This window comes from Diachasmimorpha longicaudata, chromosome 7, assembly GCF_034640455.1.
Source record: "Diachasmimorpha longicaudata isolate KC_UGA_2023 chromosome 7, iyDiaLong2, whole genome shotgun sequence".
NCBI classification, from domain to species: Eukaryota; Metazoa; Arthropoda; class Insecta; order Hymenoptera; family Braconidae; genus Diachasmimorpha; species Diachasmimorpha longicaudata.
Genome location: NC_087231.1, coordinates 3,528,107 through 3,548,170, shown reverse-complemented (window position 1 = coordinate 3,548,170; position 20,064 = coordinate 3,528,107). Strand labels below are relative to the sequence as shown.

The following is a 20,064-nucleotide window of genomic DNA, read 5'->3' as shown; positions in this document are numbered from 1 at the left end:
AGGTGCTCGACAACCCCGGGAAAACCTCCCCTGGAAATTTTGTTGAATTTGTATAATCTCATTCAGGTGAGTGGTTAATCACAAAGATCATTTTAAGGGTGCGGTGGACAATTGCACACTGAGAAAAAAATATAATGTTGTCAATCATATTTGTTTTGGACGAACAAATACCCGAAATTTCCATTCAAAAAAAACCTTTAAATTTGTGGCAGAAGAATATTTAATTAGCAAAATTGTACTTATCTCTCAGTAGTGAATTTGCGATCTCCTCAAATTATGACAATTGTTTTGCAAGTGCATATTAGGTTGGCCTATAAAAAAAGGAACACACATTTTCAAGTTCCAAGGAGTTACATAAATAAATTATAAATTATAATTATAAGTTTTGATAGAAATTTCTATGTGTGAGAAAAATAGATTCCATTGCACCTCGATTCCAGTGTCCGGCACAGTAATTTTTAACAGACTTTTCTCTTCGTGGAGGTAAGGCGAGGTCAAAGAGGATTGACTAATGGCCGGGTAACATATAATTAATTTAATTAAATTCTCCTTCGAACGTCGTTGGTTTCATTCCTTAATATTCATTAGGAATGGAGACACAAATTTAAAATTGGCAGAGGAATTTTGGGGCGCCGCTGTGCCGAGGTGCCATTACATTCATGATCGCGCTTGAATGTTCTTCATGACTTTTAATGTTCATTTTCAAAGATTAATCGATGAAACTAGGCTTGATCGGGGAGAATGTAATTCTCCTTCGAACAGTTTAGCTCTCATTCCTTCATATTCATTAAGAATGGAGATATAATTTTGTAATGTGCAGAAGAATTTTGAGGCGCCACTGCGCCGAGATTCACTCCGACGTGCCGTCGTTTCTGGACGTTTCGTCATGAATTTTAATTACTCTTTTTTGAAATTAAGAGATAAAACTAGCCTTGATGATGAAAAATTTAACTCTCCTTCGAATAGCGTTGGTTCTATCCCTTAATATTTCATAGCGAGGGTAAAAATTAACTGAAACGTATATAAAACATCAGCGTCCAAGAGGATATCAACCCCTCGTTCGACCCATCCATGCAGATTGCTGAATGTCTCCGTCAAATGATGTGACAGTCAACCTATTCTTAAACTAGTTGACACATGAGTCGAAATCGTTCTAAAAAAGTTTTAAAAAATTCACATGAGCAGATAATTTATTTATTGTTATTCTTCAGGAATTGAAACCTAAAAATTAACTGCACATGTCCCGATTTAAATCGGAATCACAAAGGTGGTCCACTTTATCTTACTTACTCTCACCTGTCAATGTTTACCTCACCTGTTAAGCTGGTTCACGTTACCTTATTTACTGTCACCTGTCAATGTTTCCTTTTAATTTTTGGATTAATGAAGAAATATTTATTGCAGATCGAAGCTAAACGGATGATCAACTGTGAAAAAATGAATTAATGATTGGCGTGAAAATTATTTGTCTTATGAACTTCTATGGACAGGAACAATATGCTCTACTTCAGCCTCGCGATTTATGAATTTATTAGTAAGGAAATTGATTACATTTACCAGTTTTGAGGATTGTTCATTTACAATCACAGTGGCATTATCAGATACTTTGTATTCAATTTGTAATTTGAATCGTCAAAAATAATGTGCTTGTAGAGTTATGTGTGAATTGGTGTTAGATAAGTTCGGATAGTGTTTGAAGTAAAATAAATCGAAATTAAAAAGTTTATGACGAACTATTATTTGTTTATTGGCGATGCATAAAGTAATTAACTCCGCAATTGTGATGGGCTTGATCCTCATTGTTTATGTTATGATTTTATTAGTTTAATAAAGTAATTGGGATTCAAATGGAATGTCACAATTACATGAAATGTATATAACAAACAATTTTGGGAAATTAAGCAACGGAAGAGATTGACTGAATTAAATTGTTCTATTAGTGATGAAATGCCCTTTTTTAAAAAGATATAAATATCATGTCGAGGTTGTAAGGAGAGAATGCTCATGTCCAATAAGCTTTCGAGCTTGTAAAGCCCATATTTGGAGGTCCCCATCATCAATAATCACGAGTGCTTTAAGACGATTTTTCATGATTGTCAGTGCAAACTCTCGAGAGATTCTCTTTGATCTTTGTTCACTGCAAAAAACATTCCGGAAAAATTACGAAACTCGCAGGTCACCCACCGATTACGGAGCCGACTGAGAAGTTTTGTGGGACAGTATCGTAATTTGTCATAGTCGATTCAGCCAAAAATAACAGAATTTTCGCATATAATACCACAAGAGCTCCGAAATTATCGGATATTTCCCGATAGGTTCGTTGCAAGTTTTCCAGTTTAAAAATCACGAGCGCGAAGCGCGAGTATATTTGCGCTGATTATATTTGCGTATAATAAATTCAGTATTTGAGATAAATCGTGAGTGTGACTCATCCCCTCATCACAAATAGCTACACAAAGAACAGTTCGGGGTGTAGCCCGATTGAAAATACTACTCTGTGCAGGTCAGAACTCTGGATCTTACAACTCTAAAGTGGTCAAATCGAACACAGTATTAAATCAATTCAATGCAAATTAGAATCCACTCAATTAGTAGAAATTATTGATTATCAATTCATTATTCCAGTATTAAAAATTGCAATATGAATGAAATTGATATGAATAGTCGTATTCTGTTCGAGTATAAATTACATCAGACGTTCATAGAGGCAGTGGAAAAATAAGTTCAATAATGAAATTCTCATAGTGCAATATTTCACTCAAGGTTTCAGTCTCCTCAGGTTCTTGAAGTCATCGATGTTCATTTCTTAATTTCTAGCGTCAGCTAGAAATAGTCCAGGAGGAGCCATTCGTTGCAAAAAAAATCTCACATAAGTGCTTGCTCTAACAGTTCTACTTACTCCTGACTCAAAAACTTATTACACTACAAATTTATTGTTGTTTAGTGTGTCATTACTAGGGCTGTAGCGACTGTCAATAAAAATAATTTCACCCATTGTGGTATTCAATTGCATTCATCTTTTATTACTAAAAAATTGATAATTCTTAATTACAATCGTTGAAAAATTAATTTGAAAACTAGTGACAAAAGAGTACCCCCAAAAAATGGAAGTTATCACAAAATGGTTTTCTGGGGAACACATTGCGTTTAGTAGGTCTTTCTTAGTTTTTTTTCACCCTCTGTGTTTAAGCTGATAATACATCATATACATTACAATTTTTTTCAACAATTTTCATTTCACTTATTTTCATTGCCTTTTCTCCGTCAACCTGTACCATGATTACTGCATTAGACAATTACTCATTTGCATTTTACTTTATCAATCAATGATCATTCTTTTATTACAATAACGGCAGTGCGACGTAAACATTTGAAGATAAGTGATTCATCATCAATGAATGCATGGAAATATTGATCTTTAGGTCGTGATCACTGAGGGATTCGATAGTTTCGCGAAACTCAATAAGTCAGATTTTTATTCAGATTAAAAATCTGAAGATATATTTTCTTCTTGAATCATAACTATGAAAGTATCATAACTAGAGGAAGAGAATAACAGAAAAGTTTACGAGAACAGTCGCTTAAATTCCTGCAATTTTTAAATATTTTGGAACTTTTTGTGGAATTCTTTTGATAATGCGCGTGAATTATTCAAAGGGAGTTATTTAACCGACTGATATTGGAAGTTATTATTAGATAGAAAAAAGAAATATTGATTTTCAGAGCCAGAACATTTACAGAAGAAGCCTTTTCATATGCCTTTTCAAAAATTATTTTGTTGATAAGTTACCAAGTTATCATCATATCAATTATATCCATTATGATATTCTAATTAAGGATAGAATTTTTTATTTCTCACTAGTGGACATCTGAAACAGAAAAATGTCTTGCATTCACACGGAGTGAACACGTCAGGAAAAAATAGACATCTTAAGATTGAATAACGAATAGTCTCAGCAATGGCCTTCTGTGATTGCAAAGAAAGTAACAATTTATTATATAAATATTCATCAGAACTTCTTTTTCTGTGGTCATTTTTAACTTAAGATTCTTCAGGTTGAATCAAGATGTGTTTGAAAACATGTTTTTTATGTCAGGAAATATTGTACATTGAAATATTCAATCACTGTAAATGACTTTTCACGGCATAATCGTCGATATTTGCATGCATTCGTTCTACAGAACTACTCTCTAATACAAATGCAAAACACACGTTCAAGGTGTCTAATATGTTCAGCTCCCATTAATCCATGGACGTCCATATTCTCCACTAGCATTCGTAATCAGTTTCAATCCATTTCGAGTGATATGCGACCATTTGAAAGTTTCATAAAGTTCATAAAAATTATCTCAATTCATCCACAGCCGATGAAAAAAATAACATCTTTGAACGCCTAATTTTAAGATCACTCACTCTTATTATATTCTACTATCTCTTTATTCGATTCGTACGCATTATTTCGTCTTTACCCTATGGAATGTTCAATAATATGAATATAAAACGAATTTCGATAGTTCAATATTACTAATACACTGTTATAAACCATGATATTTTTCGTATTGATATATCTATATACGGATACCGATATCGAAGTATATATATGCATATATTTTTCGATACGATATACAGAATTGATCTTTCTCTTTTTTCATTTTGTACAAAAAGAATTATTACAAAATAATTGAATTTAAAAAATGAGTTCATAAACAAAGTTTATTAAAAAAAAATCTTAACGTGATATAATTGAAGTTCATCGCAGTATCTGTGAAAATATTTCACAGTATTATTTTTTACATTTATTATAATGAATTGTTTCTATATCAAATACAGTCAACAGCCGATTTTTATTTTTTCATAAGACGTAAAAGTAATAACGGTCGGTAATTTTTCTTTGTATTTCTATATATGGAAGCCTTAGCACAGTGAGAATTTTTATATTCGCTTGTCATCGGTGAATAATTTTAGAGACACGTGTGCTACAACACATGTCACATTTTCACGAATAAATCAACCACTTGTGCAGATCTTTTTTCCGTGCAGTTAATTTGGAAAATTTATTTTTATTGAAGTCTGTCGTTTTACTTATTATTTTCATAAAGTAGAATGATCAAATTCGGGGTCACACTTCTGAGTTTGTTCCTGATATTCCCCTCATTAAATAAGACAATTCTAAATAATAATTTCTCTAGTTTCAGACTCAATACAATTATAGATTTTCCATAATGACTCGCAGTTAATTAGTTTTCTAGTTGAACGAAAGAATGCAGCCCGAAGTAATTCGTCATTTCCCTTTGACCAAAGCATTATGATAGTTGAAAATTCGCACAAGTTGATCATTGAAATATTCGATATCAATTGAATCAGTACTCATACATCGCAAAGTATTGATACACTTGATTTTTCAGCTTTCCTCTCCGAAAAACACGTTTTCCTCATAATGATTATTTTACATCTACGCACATACAATAGTATTCTAAGAAATTGCCCCACTAACGTCTCTTTTTACAACAGTAATACATGATTCAGTTATAAACTCGAGTTATCCATGTCCATAAATCTTAAGAGTATTAACAATCAGCTTTTGACGTCAATTCATTCGCAGTATGAACATTCACACATAGTTTAATTGATATCATATTTTGCAGTTCAAATGAATGAAGGAATCTGAACAAAATTGATATATTATTTCCAAATTCAGTCAAATACTTTCCGTTTTTCCGTTAACTGATAAATTATAAAAAATAAAGGAAAAGAAAATATCGTTTGCTTTAACTGACAAGTAAACAAGGAGATATATACGATTTATGTATTGTAGGATTAATCTGCTGTATGCGATTCGTCCATTTTATCGAAGACACAATATCGCATTTGAGGTCCTATTACTGACAATCATTGTTTCTACAACTTGATCCTCTAACTCGACAAAAAATTGTATGGAAAGAATTATTGTGCCAGAGCGTCAGTGCACATTGAAATTCGGACTTTTCATGGAACTCTTCTATTTGATATGACAACTGGGTGAAGAATGTACGTGATTTCCGCTTTGTTATATAATCAATAGTGCAAAGGAGATAAACTGAAAATTTAGTAATGCAGATTCCTTCCGAGAGTTAGAAAGATACCTTTGTGAGGAGTTATTTTATCAAATGTTCATATTTCAGGCATCAATTCAATCCAGTCAAATTACTTCCAATCTCATTCCAAATCGAATATGACGGAAATTTAGGTTAATTGAGTAAGTGAGACTGGTTCATCCACAGTTATCTAATTAACATACCCTTTTCAATCTGGTATATATTGATCCGCTGTATAGATTGATATTTCCTTGCGATTGTCCTACCTGCAGAAGATTCTGAGGATTTTTCTGCTGTCATTAGCGAGACGAAAACGATTAAGCGAATGGTGTCACGATTATGAAAGAAAAATCATATAGTCTGATTTTTCATTGTAGAAAAATATTCAGAGCTCTTGTTAATTAGATAAGTCTCAGACAAATCTTTAAATACCATATCACGTTAATTCTTCATTCTCTGAGCATCCTGCATGTCTCATTCTTTGGCGTTACGAAAGTCACGTTCGATCATCGTCTTTCACCTTTAACACATTGTTTCATCTCATTTCCAAAATAATTCTTACAGGTATTAGCCCGGAATTAGCTGCGTTCTGTTTAAGTACAAGCAAGATCGATATCTTGCAATTAATAATTGTTCATTGTTAAATTCATATTTCTTTCGTAATCTGTAATTTAACAGTTTATCATTTATGGCCCTTATATTGTTGATACACAGGGAGGTGAGAGAGGGGGGGGGCAAGAGCGCATTAACACCAACTTTCACTTTCACCCTCTTCAACACCATCGCTTTCTTCATCACTCGGCTCTTCACCATACATATCAGCTAATTTCCTAAACCTCGGGCCGAAGTTGGACAGATAGTTGAACTTCAGGTCTCCATCATCTGTGCCTAAATGCAGAAAGAACATAATTATGAAGACACTGCACGTAATAAAATAAACAAAACCTTGTAAACAATTTAGTAATTGTTAATATTAATAAAGCATTTGATAAATGTTTAAACTCATGTTAACAATCGTTTCATAAAGTTTTCATCTTGTAAACTATTATGGCTGATAAATTGGAATTTTGTAATCATTCGGATTAAAATTTTTAATTGTTCACACGTTTAATTGTTAAGACGTTCTTGGATATATCAAAAAATATTACAATAAACCTCAGATGTCCTAGAAGAATCGTAACAATTAAAATACTTTCTTAAGGGAATACTTGTGCATGGGGTGTTAGTGAAAGTGTTGAAATTACCGCAGCTTCACTTAAGCTGAAGCTTTTGTTCAAATTTATAAGGAGCAATATCAGAAATTATTTTCATCGCTACCATTTTCCTTAGCTATCGGGGCTCTTGTACATTTTTAAAACATCAATAACCATATTGACAAAAAATCAATTTCTTTACTCTTGCAAAATTCTCCCTGATCACATCGTAAATGCCTTCACAGGAGGTAGTTGACACAATTTTTCGATGGTTTAACGATCTATGGGACCGCTACGAAAATTTTCGTACCGTATTATTTCATGAGTTGTAATCGATATAATATTCGTATATTTTTTCCCCGAAGCAATCCACGAAATTCTTCTTCCAATTAAAGATGCAGTGGTCTGTCAGACCGATTCCTACGAAACATTTTGTAGCTAAAATTGGCGATCTCTTTGGGATACTATAGTGTCCATAACACACAGAAAATCGATGAGTGATAAAAAGAGACCGATGGTTAGCAGGCGACATTTGTCTGGACACATACTGATAACAAAGATTTGTGTGAATAGGAGATTAAGTGATGGGGCGATAAAAGTATCATTCTCGCGGTCGGCTCAGATTATAAAATCACATTCGTGAAATGATACTTTTCTGACCGTATGGCATACACTATTTTCTGTTATTGAGCCCAAAACCCTGTGATTTATTCGAGCGAAGTGAGATTAGAATCGCGGTCTCTCAGGGCTAATTAGCCATTTGTTCTTTTGGAGAATAAGTGCAAAGAATATTGAAATGTACCAGAATTTTCATTCAGGAGAGAAAGTAAGAAAATGGGCAATGACTAAACCAATGTTTTCAAGAGAATAAAACAATACGTACATGATGCTAAGGAAGACAAAGATCCATCTGAATTTCCTTCTCCCTCATAAGCATAATGCCTGACATCATCGAAAGGATTGGTGTCAGGATCTTTATCACAGCTTTCTTTCTTGCTGTCTAAGAATCCACAAATATCTGGCACTTCATCAGGCGCTGAAAGAACCAATTAAAAAGTGAATAAAAAATAATTAGCAATCAAGTGGGATGAAATATAACAGATAAGTTGGGAATATTTACCTCGACCTTGGTGTGCAGACGGTGCAATTTTTGAATCGATAGGCGGTGCATCGTAAATGCGCCGTAAAACATTCAAATCATATCCAGTGTCAACTTCACCACCTCCTTCATCTTCATAATTGATGATGTTTTCCCTTATGTCATCCATATCCTTGTACAAATCATCGCGCTTTCTCCTATGCACGACAACCGCCAGCAGCAGTATCAGCAGAATAGCAACACAAACTAGTATAGCAACTAGGAAATTTGAATCGATTCCAAAGGACACTGCTCTGGCCATACCATGATCACACCCTGGATCAGCGTTCTTCGATAATGCTGGCATACCAAGATTATACGTATTACTATTGATTGTCATATTCCTAATACATCCCGAGAATCCTCTATTTACTGGATTATAGCTCCATCCAAAGAGTCGTGCCATCTCCTTTAAATTAGTAAAAGTTCCACCAATCTGCAATGGGCTATTGACATTCAAAAATTCATTTGGTCCAACTGGTGCTGTCAACAGCATGCACGCGGAAATTCCACAATTATCGACTTTCATTTCAATAGTTGTTTTTGTCCAATACACATCCACCCTGTGACTCTTTCCATCTGTTAATTTGATCTTCGTTTGATCAAGTGAGACAGTACCGCTTCCATAATCAACATGAAGTACAGCAAAACCATTGCGTATTTCCAGTGCCATAAAATCCTGTACTCCAAGTAATTTACTGTAACTCATTGGTCCAAAATAAAAAACAAGACCATCATCAGCGTATGGCATTAATTCAAGTCCCAAGTGAGAGTCATCACACGCCTGTCCAGGTGGTGGCATAACAGCCCATCCATCACCATGAAATCCAATTCCAAGTAATTCACAACGTGGCCCCTCTAGACCTGGAGGGCACTCACAGCGGTCGAGCAGCGGTGTTCCACCATTGAGGCACATTATTGGCTCAGCCACGTGGCACATACATACAGGATGAACTACAGCACGCACTCCAACAAATGAACTTGTATTTGTATAGACTGCATATGGCACTGTATCTACATTCAAATGACTACGACAAGAATTGTTGCAATGAGTTCTTTCAAAGAGACATTCATCAATGTTAATAAGCATTATTTCGACGCCAAGTTCATCAGATATTCCTTTAGAATTTTGAGCAACAATTGTGTTTAATTTCTCAGGTGCATAGTAAGGGCTTCCATGCGCCGAGAACCTCACATCTAGTAAACTCTTATTATTGTAATGTGGTGAATGGAGAACAGTAAATACATCGATATTTTCAATGGTATTATTTAACAATGTCGCAAATCTCTCCTGAAATATATCCTTTTTGCTGATACCCACGTCATTAGGTGTTACAAACTCCTCAGCTGTAATTCCGTACAATCGTATTGACCCAGAGTTGACAACGGCCTCTTCAGGTATTTCCTTAACGGTGACATTGACGAAAGCATCCACCTCATGAAATTGGACAATTTGACTCTCCTCAGTAACTTTGAATTTGAGCAAAAATGTACCACTCTCGGTGCCTGAGAGAAGCGTTATCATACCAGTCATTGGATTTAATCGAAAACCAGGATGACTCTGACCATACCAGCTGAATGTTTTGTCTGGTAAATCCCAGTCATCAGGATCATTAACGTATACCCTGCCGATTTCCGTGTCCGGTGCCTTGCCTTTATAATTATAGACAAATATTGAACTCGAGCCCTCCGCCATTGCATTGTCATTCTGATCACCAATGACAACTGTAAGTGTCGATGTGCCAGTCATTGAGGGCACTCCACTGTCACTTATAGCAATTGGTATATTATAACTTTTTCTCTCCTCGCGATCAAACGTGACTTTAGCTCGAAGATCGTCGCCAATAATGGCAAATTTACTTGTTATCACTTCGTCAGCGGTATTGAGATCAATACTAAATTTGAATGGTGGGCCATTATCGTCAGAATCCCAATCTCTAGCTTTGAGTCTAGTTATATTACCGGGTTTTTCGTTTTCATACCACACAACTGGTTGTTGCATATCCAAAAATGGGGCATTGTCATTTATATCGATGAGTGTTATGTTGATAGTAACATGACCGTGTAGTGCCTTTGGAGAGCCATCATCGTCCATAGCCAATACAATTACCGACCACATTGGATATCCCTTTGGAGGATCTCTGTCGAGTGGTTTCTTCAGTGTCATACAGCCAGATTTGTCAATGCCAATTAAGGGTTTCTGGTCGTCTTTAACAATGAAATATGCAATACGTTGATCGACAGTTCTATCTTTTATATCTGGATCATAAGCTTTCACCGTTGTTATACATCCATCAACAAGTTTTTCCTCTTCAATCGTCGGATACATGTCAAATTCCTCGAATATCGGTGGATTATCATTAACATTTTCGATAAATATTTTAACCATAGCATTGTCATCAAATACACCATCAAATGCACGAACAGTTAAATTGTACTCTGTTATTTTTTCATAATCAAGGGGTTGATTGACACGTATTTTACCAGTTGTACCCTCAATATAGAAACTATTATCCGTGTTACCAGATATTATACTGTAAATAACGGGACTAGCTGTGTCTTTATCCAGGGCTTTTACTTCCGTAACTAGAGCATTTATGTTGGCATTCTCAAGTATTGCATTGGCTGTGTAGACAGACTGCGTGAAAACTGGTGAATTGTCATTTTTATCAGCAATTTCAATTCTAAAATCTTGTTCACCTTTGTTGGGATCACCATTTTTTAATAGAGCACTGGGTGAGTTATCAATTGCTATTACTTTAACATTGTACGTATCCTCAGCCTCTCTATCAAGTGAAGTCTTTGTTGTTATATTACCAGTAGTTTTATCAATGAGAAAGTAACCGTCCGGATCACTGAGATAATATGTGACCTGATTGTGGGTTGATGTACCATCAGCATCAATGGCACGTACTTGCATAACAGGCACACCAGCAGGTTCATTCTCAAGAACAGTGCCCTTTTTCATTTCACGAAACAATGGCATATTATCATTAACATCGAGTACTTCGATGTTAACAACAGTTTCAGCAGCTAAATTATATTTATTCTGCACACGAACACTCAATGTGTATTCAGTGTTACTCTCATAATCCAAATGTTGGGCGAGTTTAATTTCAGCTGTATTTTTTGATGACTCCAATCTGAAGGTATTGCCCTTGTTTGTTTGTTCTGTTCTACCAGGTAAAAGTTCAAATAGTAAATCTGGACTGTCATTTATGTTTGAAACTCCCTCCAGACGTACAATCGTTGCATCAAAGTCACTGAAGTTTTCACGTATACGAATGGGTTCAAGGGATCGAGGTAGAAATGCTGGTGCTTTCTTGTGCGATTCAACGACACGAATGTCCAAATCTATGTTATTTCCATGTGGATCTTTACCAAGATCATCGGCTCTCGCTATCATACGAAATTTGTACTCTGGTTCTCTCTAAAGAGGAATAAAATTAATATATGAAAATGATGATGGATTTAATAGTAATCTTTATGATAATGTTATATCTTACGTCGATGGTTCGGTTCAGAAATATTACACCAGTTTTTTCGTCTATTCGAAAATATCCAGTGTCTTCTGGGCGCTTTGATGATATGCTGTATCGTACTACCGAATTATTTCCATCGTCAATGTCGGTAGCAGATACTCTCATCACCTCGTGATCTATTCGCAAGTCTTGTGGTACTGATTCGGTGTATGCCTTTAAATAAATAAAAATATATGAATAAATAAATAAATGATAGGGAGAAGCTTGATACACTTGTGGCAAATTGATGTCTGATGGTTATCACCAACTGTTGCATGCTTTTTTCCGCACTCGAGCGAACGTCTATCATGTACATCAAGTATTTAAACGTTTAACGTAAAATAATATTTAAAAAAATTCAGTTCAATCATATGCTTAATCATTATTCGCCAAATTGCATATTCGTTATTCATGACTTTCTAGCTAATGAATAAATTAAACTCAGGAAGTCTGTCGAAATGGCATAAATATAAATAGTACACTGACAGTTATCATCACACCGAAAGTTACAAACCAACCTTGTATAGTGAATATCCGCGTGAGACCTAAGTTCAGAAAAAATAATATTGAAAACCACTGAATGTGATTAATAGTAACACCTCAAGAGCGTAAAGAATGAAAAACGTTGATAATGCTTTATGTACCCTAATGAAAGATCATTTCTTAATTAACAAGTTTGGATTGTAATGACTTACCACTTTGTCAAATACTGGAGAATTATCATTGACATCCTCAATGGTGACTTTAAAGTTACAAACGTCGTCCAATTGGGGACGTCCATTGTCTGTTGCTAAAACAGTTAACCAGGCTTCCTTCTCGCGCGCCGGTTCATCTCTGTCCAGCATTTGGGTTGTTTTTATGAAACCGGTTACGTTGTTGATTTCAAACTTAAGCTTTTCACCGGGTGCAGTCACAAAGCTATATGTTATTGTTCCTGAAGTAATTAATGACGATCTTAGCGTTATACAAACTGTGAGTTATGTATCTAGGTATTTACAGAGAATTACAGACTCTTTTCGACAACTGTTTTTTGGAGGCAACAAGTTGTCGTAAAATAGTTTAAGCTGATTAATTTGGACGATTGAGTAGTATAAGTATATTGGTATAGAACATTTCTTTTCAAATATTTTTGTAGAGCTCAATACGTGGGACAAAAATACGTAATTACGGAAGGTCCGTAATCGCCCACGGATTGAATACAATTATCAGTTTTATTTAATTGGGTATTTGAATGATGAATAGAGATTTTTAAATTTTGTGAATGCATTGAAGAGCGATATTAGAGGTTCCAATCCTCAAGATACTGATATTAATTTTGTCACTGCTGCTACATTCAGTCGGGCTCGAAAAGTGCCTCTTCGTTTACTAGTCAACGACAAGTCGAACCTGGTAAACGAAAAGATTTTTATTTTACTGGGAAATAAAAAATTACACATTTCGCTACTCGCTGAGTGTAACACCATTTTTAAAAAATACAGTTCGTATATATGTGCAAGGGGTTTTTGTGGGATTCACACCAGCAACAATTTAATTTCATATTCGAAATTCAAAGTTTTAACTGTGCAAACAAATTAACCATTTAAAAAATCTATTCTCACTGCAATCAAGAAATATAATCTGTCACATACTTCTTCATAATTCGAAGTTCTCATATATATTTCGAACCGACAAATGTTAATTTTAAATTGAACGAAGAATGGTGATTCGTCGCGTCAGCAATTCGATGATCATCGATAATAAATGAATTCCAACATGAAATGATAACGATATGACGCCGATCTTGGAACATATGAACTAAATTATTCCTTGATAAACAAGGCGTAATGAGTGAGTAATAATACCAATAATATCTCTTAATAAAATTCCTCTTATGAAATATATTTTTATTCTGAAAAGTTTTGGTCGTGTATCAATAATTCATCGCTTGAGCCAAATATTTGTTTATTGTTGGGACCAAAGAAATTATTTATACTTGAGATTTTGCAATTTAAACTGGTGAAAGTTCGGTAAAATTAAATAAATACGTCAATATTTATATCGACGTATTTGTTTAATTAATCGACGTATTTATTTAATCAATTTACGTATTTCTTTAATTAATCGCATTTAATATTTCGTCTAAAAAATATCTTCATTTTGACACGAGGAAAACTTAACTAGAGTAAGGGAACCCCTCACTTCACAACCTAAGGAAAAGCTTTTTTTATTCCGACCCTTCCTGCTGAGGAAAAGTTGATGACTTCAGAGGGCGGTTTTGCGTCAAAATTTAACACATGTTTCAGATTAAACCCGTTTCGAGTACCCGTTATAGACGACCATAAAAAAGCCTTTTCCCAAAAACGTTTGCCTGAGTGTATCATAAATATTTGTCCAATAGTTTTTGGACAACAATGAAAGTATTCTCGAATATTCTAACACAAACTACAAACAGTTTTTTTGTTGGTAACTTTCAACTAGTTTTTTGATAAGCCCAAACAAGACTTGTTCGAGAATTGGTAAATTTTTCCCTCAGAGTATGTATGTAATATGATAAAATCAATCCATCATTGATACTTAAATATCCTGAGAAATGAAAAATTTAGATGTTCTCAATTTACCAATTTTAAATCGATAGCCAATATTAGTTTAGACTGGCCGGAAAGAAGTTCGATTTCCGGCTGGTTAAAGTAGAAATTTTCAAGTACTTATACTTTAGTACTTACATTGAACTTAATGCAAAATTATTTGATAGTAAATGAAAATGAAAAAAAATAAAATTTGTCGAAAAAAGTGAAAATTTCACTCCCTTTGAAATTTGTTTGTTTGTTAGATTTCGTTACACTTCTCTCAGAAAACTAGAATTTCGTTGTTTGTTCTCTATCAGAATTCCCCAGATATAGCAGCTTCAATTCATATACGTTTGTTTATTATTAATGACGAAAATGCACAATATCGAACAACTACGCTTCGAAAGATTGACTTTAATCATAAATTACCTCCTGCATCAGGTGGATCTCTATCCTCCGCATGCACCTGAATGACAATGGTACCTGCTGGCTCTTCTTCCTTAACCACTGGTGCATAAACCGAACAATCCGAAAATACAGGTTTGTGATTGTGTTTGTCATCCCGCGTCTGCAAATAACAACCAGCAGAAAACTGTTAAATTACATCATAAATAAATAGTATCGAATTAAACTATAAGTAGCTGAAAAAGAGACGTCATCAGGCCACCGAATAATTCATGACTACTTTCAGACGATTCTGAAATAAGTAGTCTGAGAGTGCCCTACCCCTAAGACCTAATGTACAACAAACTCTGCCGAGCATTTGACATTTTAAATATTTAACACCACGTAAATTTGATAAGTCCCGCCACAATACCCGAAGTCAGGATTCGAGCAACCGTAGGTCATGAGTAAATAAACTAAAATTGAATAAAACCCACTATTAAATAAATAATGCGGCACTCACCAATGATTCATCTACACTGAAGTGCTGTGATCGTGTGTCTAAGTGTCTGAAGTGCCTCAGCTTTGTTGTTTCACCTGTAAAAAAATTCGTTTCCATTTTATTAGATTTACTTTGAATATTCTAGGCCAATCAAATCACTCATTTTATCTTCATCTACTCTTTCACGGAATAAAAATATACATAGGTAAACAGAAGCAGATGTGAAAAGTCTGAACACCACCGGAGGTGTGATAATCGATCGTACCAAAGCCAGCGAGAATAACAGGGCATTTTGACGAACCCTATGGAGGGTGCAAAGCCGCGAGTCAGCGTGTAATTACAGGCAAAAATTTCTCCTATCTCGTCTATCACCTCGTCCACTAGTATCACTAATGTTACGGTATGTCATACGAATAGACTTGAACATATAAAAAAAAAAAAATAAAGAGGAAAAGATCTTCTAGCAAACGAAAATTGTAAGACGTGACTCGTCGCGGAAATTATTGAAAATTGAGAGAATAATTTGTTAAACATTACGTGCCAGTTCTGTAATGAACTAATCAAAGCAATAGACTTTTCCTGAAGATTCACTAAAAAAGTGCGTAACTATTACGTAATTTTTACCGAATATTTTTTTGATTGGCAGATGACAGAACCGGCACGTAATTTTTAAAGAATTTTTCTCTTCGTGTATGGAGCGGTTATTCTGATGTGGGTCAAGGCTGCTGCATGCATGAATTTATGACAGCATTCGGCGCACCACATGTGATCGATAGCACCGTGAGGTGAATAAAGCTCTAGCTTTAAGTAACTCGATAATCGATAATTCTGGATTAATATAATTTGATACGAGTAGTTAACTGAATTAGGAGATGATCAGATTCATGAATTCCAAAGAAGGTTCAAAATATTTACATTGCAGCGCTGTCACAAGTACCAGTGAATGTTTAGGACCAAAAATACCACGATATATTATTCATAACAAGCCTTTCGTCATGGGAAACAGGAAATCAATGAGCAGTGGCATTTTGCTGAGTTAATTATTGGTTTCAAAACTAGATGATCCCATTTTTTTACCCTCTAAAGAGGTTTGCAACATTCATTTATGAAAGAACAAAGGAAAAATATCCATTACTAAGATTATCCATCGATCCACTGCTCTTTACTCGGAAGTGTTATGGCACTATGACATACATTGGTTATTTCCTCGGTAGCTTTATGTGTCACTCTGCATGAAAACAATAAACTGTGCTATAACATTGACACACCTATATCTGTTGTAAAATGTCAATAAAACTTATGGTATTATTTTTATATAAAGTCGAAAATTCCGTGAGGACCAGTCCATATCTCGGTTGTAACTAATGTGATGATGTAGATGAAGTTGAATCGCGTGATTACGTTCTTAGTTCGATGAGTTATTTTCACCCACCGGCGAAGTAGGAAATTTGTTTGAATTCTCTTCAACATTTTTTAAACAGAACAACCTTGACGAGCTCCATTTGCATTAATTTGGTTGTAAGACAAGCAGCACGAAATGAAAATAGTAAAGTAGGATCCACTAAGAAAAAAAACATATTTTTCCCAGATATCTATTTACTTCAGGGAAATATTTAATAATTTTTTAATTCTTTATTTTTCAAATCAAGTAGTTCCCTCACAATTCTGATTCGGTTCGCATTGCATCAATTATATTCTTCTGGAACATGATTGTGTTAATTATAACGTTGAGTGAGCGCCTGCCATAATTATGAGCATGACATAATTCATAGAAATTTTTCCCTCAACAAAATCCGAAATTTCGAACAACGAAATAATTATTAATGGAATTCATTCGAGGGTACGGAGTAAGCACTCATCCCCTAGGGATTATCATAAATTAAATTTAGCTCGAGGTCCTTTGGAAGTGACTAGACCGAAGAAATACAATTTTGAAAAATTAAATAGTTCTCTGAAGCAAATGAATATTCGGGAAAAAAAATTGTTTTCGGTGGAAGAGTGCATTGCATTATCCTTCCTTTTTTTCGTTGGTGGCCTCTGATTTTATCGAAGTCATCAGAAGACAGCGGTAGCAGTTGGAGACTTCGTACTGCACTTAGGTATAGGTATATGTGGGAATTTAACCCTAATGCAGATGTGGTTGCAGTCACTTCGGGAATATTCGTCAATGAGGGGCCATCACCATGGCAGGGGGTTGCATGCCAATTGTGTGCCACGCAGATCCCGCGTCCTCATTACGCAAATTATTATCGAACCGTTCAATTGCCGGACGTGGAGGATTTCGTGTTCGTTCGTACGTTATTTTGTACATAAACTTGCATATAGTGATGACATTCACTCACATGTGCATTTTATACCGCCATTTGAAATATATGAAATGTATATTTTAGAGATTTAATGCGGTGAAGCTTATCTACGATATCTCTACCCCATAACCCACTACCACCTGTCAACTCTAACATTTTATCCCGGAAATTGTTACCAATTTTCAACGGACAGTTTGTGATCCAAATATTTATCGTTCTCATATTAGCCGGGAGCATCTGACAGCTTGGATATGATACTATTATCAGTGAACGATAAATGGCTGAAGATTTTTATTCTTTTTTTATCGGAATGAAAAAAATATATATCGGTGAATCATGGAAAATATGAATTAATGGAACTTAAAAAATATGTCTTTATTGATTTTTGATATCGCTGCAAAATGTCATTTTTTTTCAGAAATAATTGTTCGAGGGCGTGAAAGGACTTGATTGTCGTTAAATATGGATGACGTTGAACGTTTGATATGCAAATTTCATTAGTACCAAGTTAATTGTCACAAATGTCAAATTATTTGACCATCACTTACTGATTGATGGAAATACTCCCAGGGATTGTAATCAAGTTTTGGATATTGATCAATCACTATCTCATATTTACAAATTATTATTTGATGAAGGTCCCCCTGATGTAAATCATTACCACACGTCCATCAATAATCGATTTTGTTTTCATTTTTTTGTGTTGTGAAGAATATAATGAAAGAAAAACAAATTTTTCGTTCCAATTTTTTTTCGTTTCCATTTACAAACAAGGATGCACAAGATTTTGCGCTTTCATATAGTTTCTTAAGGGACACGGGGTAAAACAGATAATCTCTAATGCTCTATATTTCCTGGGCCCATATTTTTCACGTTTTAGGAGAATAAATTATTGTTTTTTTTTATAAATGTTACTAGTAAATTATAAGAGATTTTAAGAGAGGCTGGGGAGGATGTAAAACAAAGAAAAAAACTTTTGTAACATCAAGGAAATAAATAATATGAAAAGATGAAAATATTTTTCACGTTTATTGGGACTATAGCTCTATAATAGTAGACTGTGTCAAAAGTATCGATTGACTTACGAATGAGGCTTTTAGAGAATCATTTGGAAAATAGTGTCTTACTATTATTATTGAAAAATTTTGAATTAAAATTGTAGAAAAAGGCTTTGATTCGAGGTCTTATGGCATTGAAGACGTCATCAGTAAGAATTATGAAAGGCAAACTCAATATTAATAGTTATTAGTCAATACGTTCTTCCATGTATGAAAAATTACCGCAATAAATATCAGATGGCCTAAGGGAATCGTAACAACTGAAGCAATTTCTAATCCGGTTCCTTATTCATATTTGGGTCAATGGAAACATTGATAATTCTACTATTTTCCCTGCAGTATCACCACATCGGCAATATAAAAAACAATTTCAGTTACCGGTGTCTTATTTACGCTCATACGTCGTAAATAAAAACTTCAGAAATGACTTTCATCGTTGACATTCTCTTAGACTATCGCAGACTGTAGATTATTTCTTAAAACATGTTCGAAATATTTTTGACATTAAATCGAACAATCGACCCGTCGTAAACGTTTCAGGGAGAAACGGAAAACCCTCGAGTTGATGATGGCCTAAAGGCCAACACATAGACCAACCCCATAGGCAAAAGGGCCTTGTCCTTGGGGCAGAATTCTCATCCTGGGACCTGTCGAACGGTTTTTCGTGTAAACCACATCGCATATTAAAAAAAAATAAATATTAAAAACTCAATAAATGTCGAGACGTAAAATTAGATAGAAAGAGGGGGGAGGGGGGTCTATTTACAATATTTAAAGAAGGCACTTGCAAAAAAAGATCACTTCCTTGATTAGTTAATAAATTATCCTTCACTGCGCCATAAATACGTAGAATTTTGAACTGGAGAGGTTCACAAGTATCACCTTCGGATTTTTTAAAATTACATTTTGAGAAAAAAAAATGTCAATTCAAAATTATATGTCTCAAAATAAGGCAAGTTGTTTTTTGGATGTATGCACTTACAATTCGTATAAAATTTTGTGTCCCCATTGAGTTATTTCAATAGGTAACCATAAACGATGTCATTAATCTCCAATTCATATAGAATGTTTATAATGACATTTAGATTACGGATGACTGGTCTCAGCACAGTTCCATATTTTCTTTTAAGTTATTTATAATTACAAGCGACACTTGATGCATACACACATGAAAAAAAATATTTATATCCCATGGATGAATTCATGGATGGAGAAAAATAGTCAGTGAGAGTCATGGGATTATTCATATGATTCATCAGTGCGAATCATTACTAGCTAGTTTTTGTAGGAATGTAAAGAAATAATGCTGAACACTGAAAATGGATGTTCCGGTCTATTACA

At 34.5% G+C, this 20,064-nt stretch overlaps 1 protein-coding gene across 2 annotated transcripts in view; it reads right to left on the bottom strand.

Annotated features, from left to right (window-relative positions):
* Positions 1-3,002: 3,002 nt before the first annotated feature.
* The window catches only part of LOC135164652 (DE-cadherin), a 48,368-nt gene continuing 31,306 nt past the window's right edge, over positions 3,003-20,064 (bottom strand). Inside the window, exons 2-9 of one of the 2 annotated variants that reach the window (XM_064125214.1) lie at positions 15,381-15,454; positions 14,903-15,041; positions 12,623-12,861; positions 12,446-12,472; positions 11,913-12,101; positions 8,389-11,836; positions 8,152-8,304; positions 3,003-6,963 (exon numbers count right to left, since the gene is read on the bottom strand). In XM_064125214.1, the coding sequence (XP_063981284.1) occupies positions 6,821-6,963; positions 8,152-8,304; positions 8,389-11,836; positions 11,913-12,101; positions 12,446-12,472; positions 12,623-12,861; positions 14,903-15,041; positions 15,381-15,454 (4,412 nt within the window). In that variant the 3' untranslated portion in view covers positions 3,003-6,820. The remainder of the gene's footprint in view (positions 6,964-8,151; positions 8,305-8,388; positions 11,837-11,912; positions 12,102-12,445; positions 12,473-12,622; positions 12,862-14,902; positions 15,042-15,380; positions 15,455-20,064) is intronic. The other variant, XM_064125215.1, reaches the window with a different exon arrangement.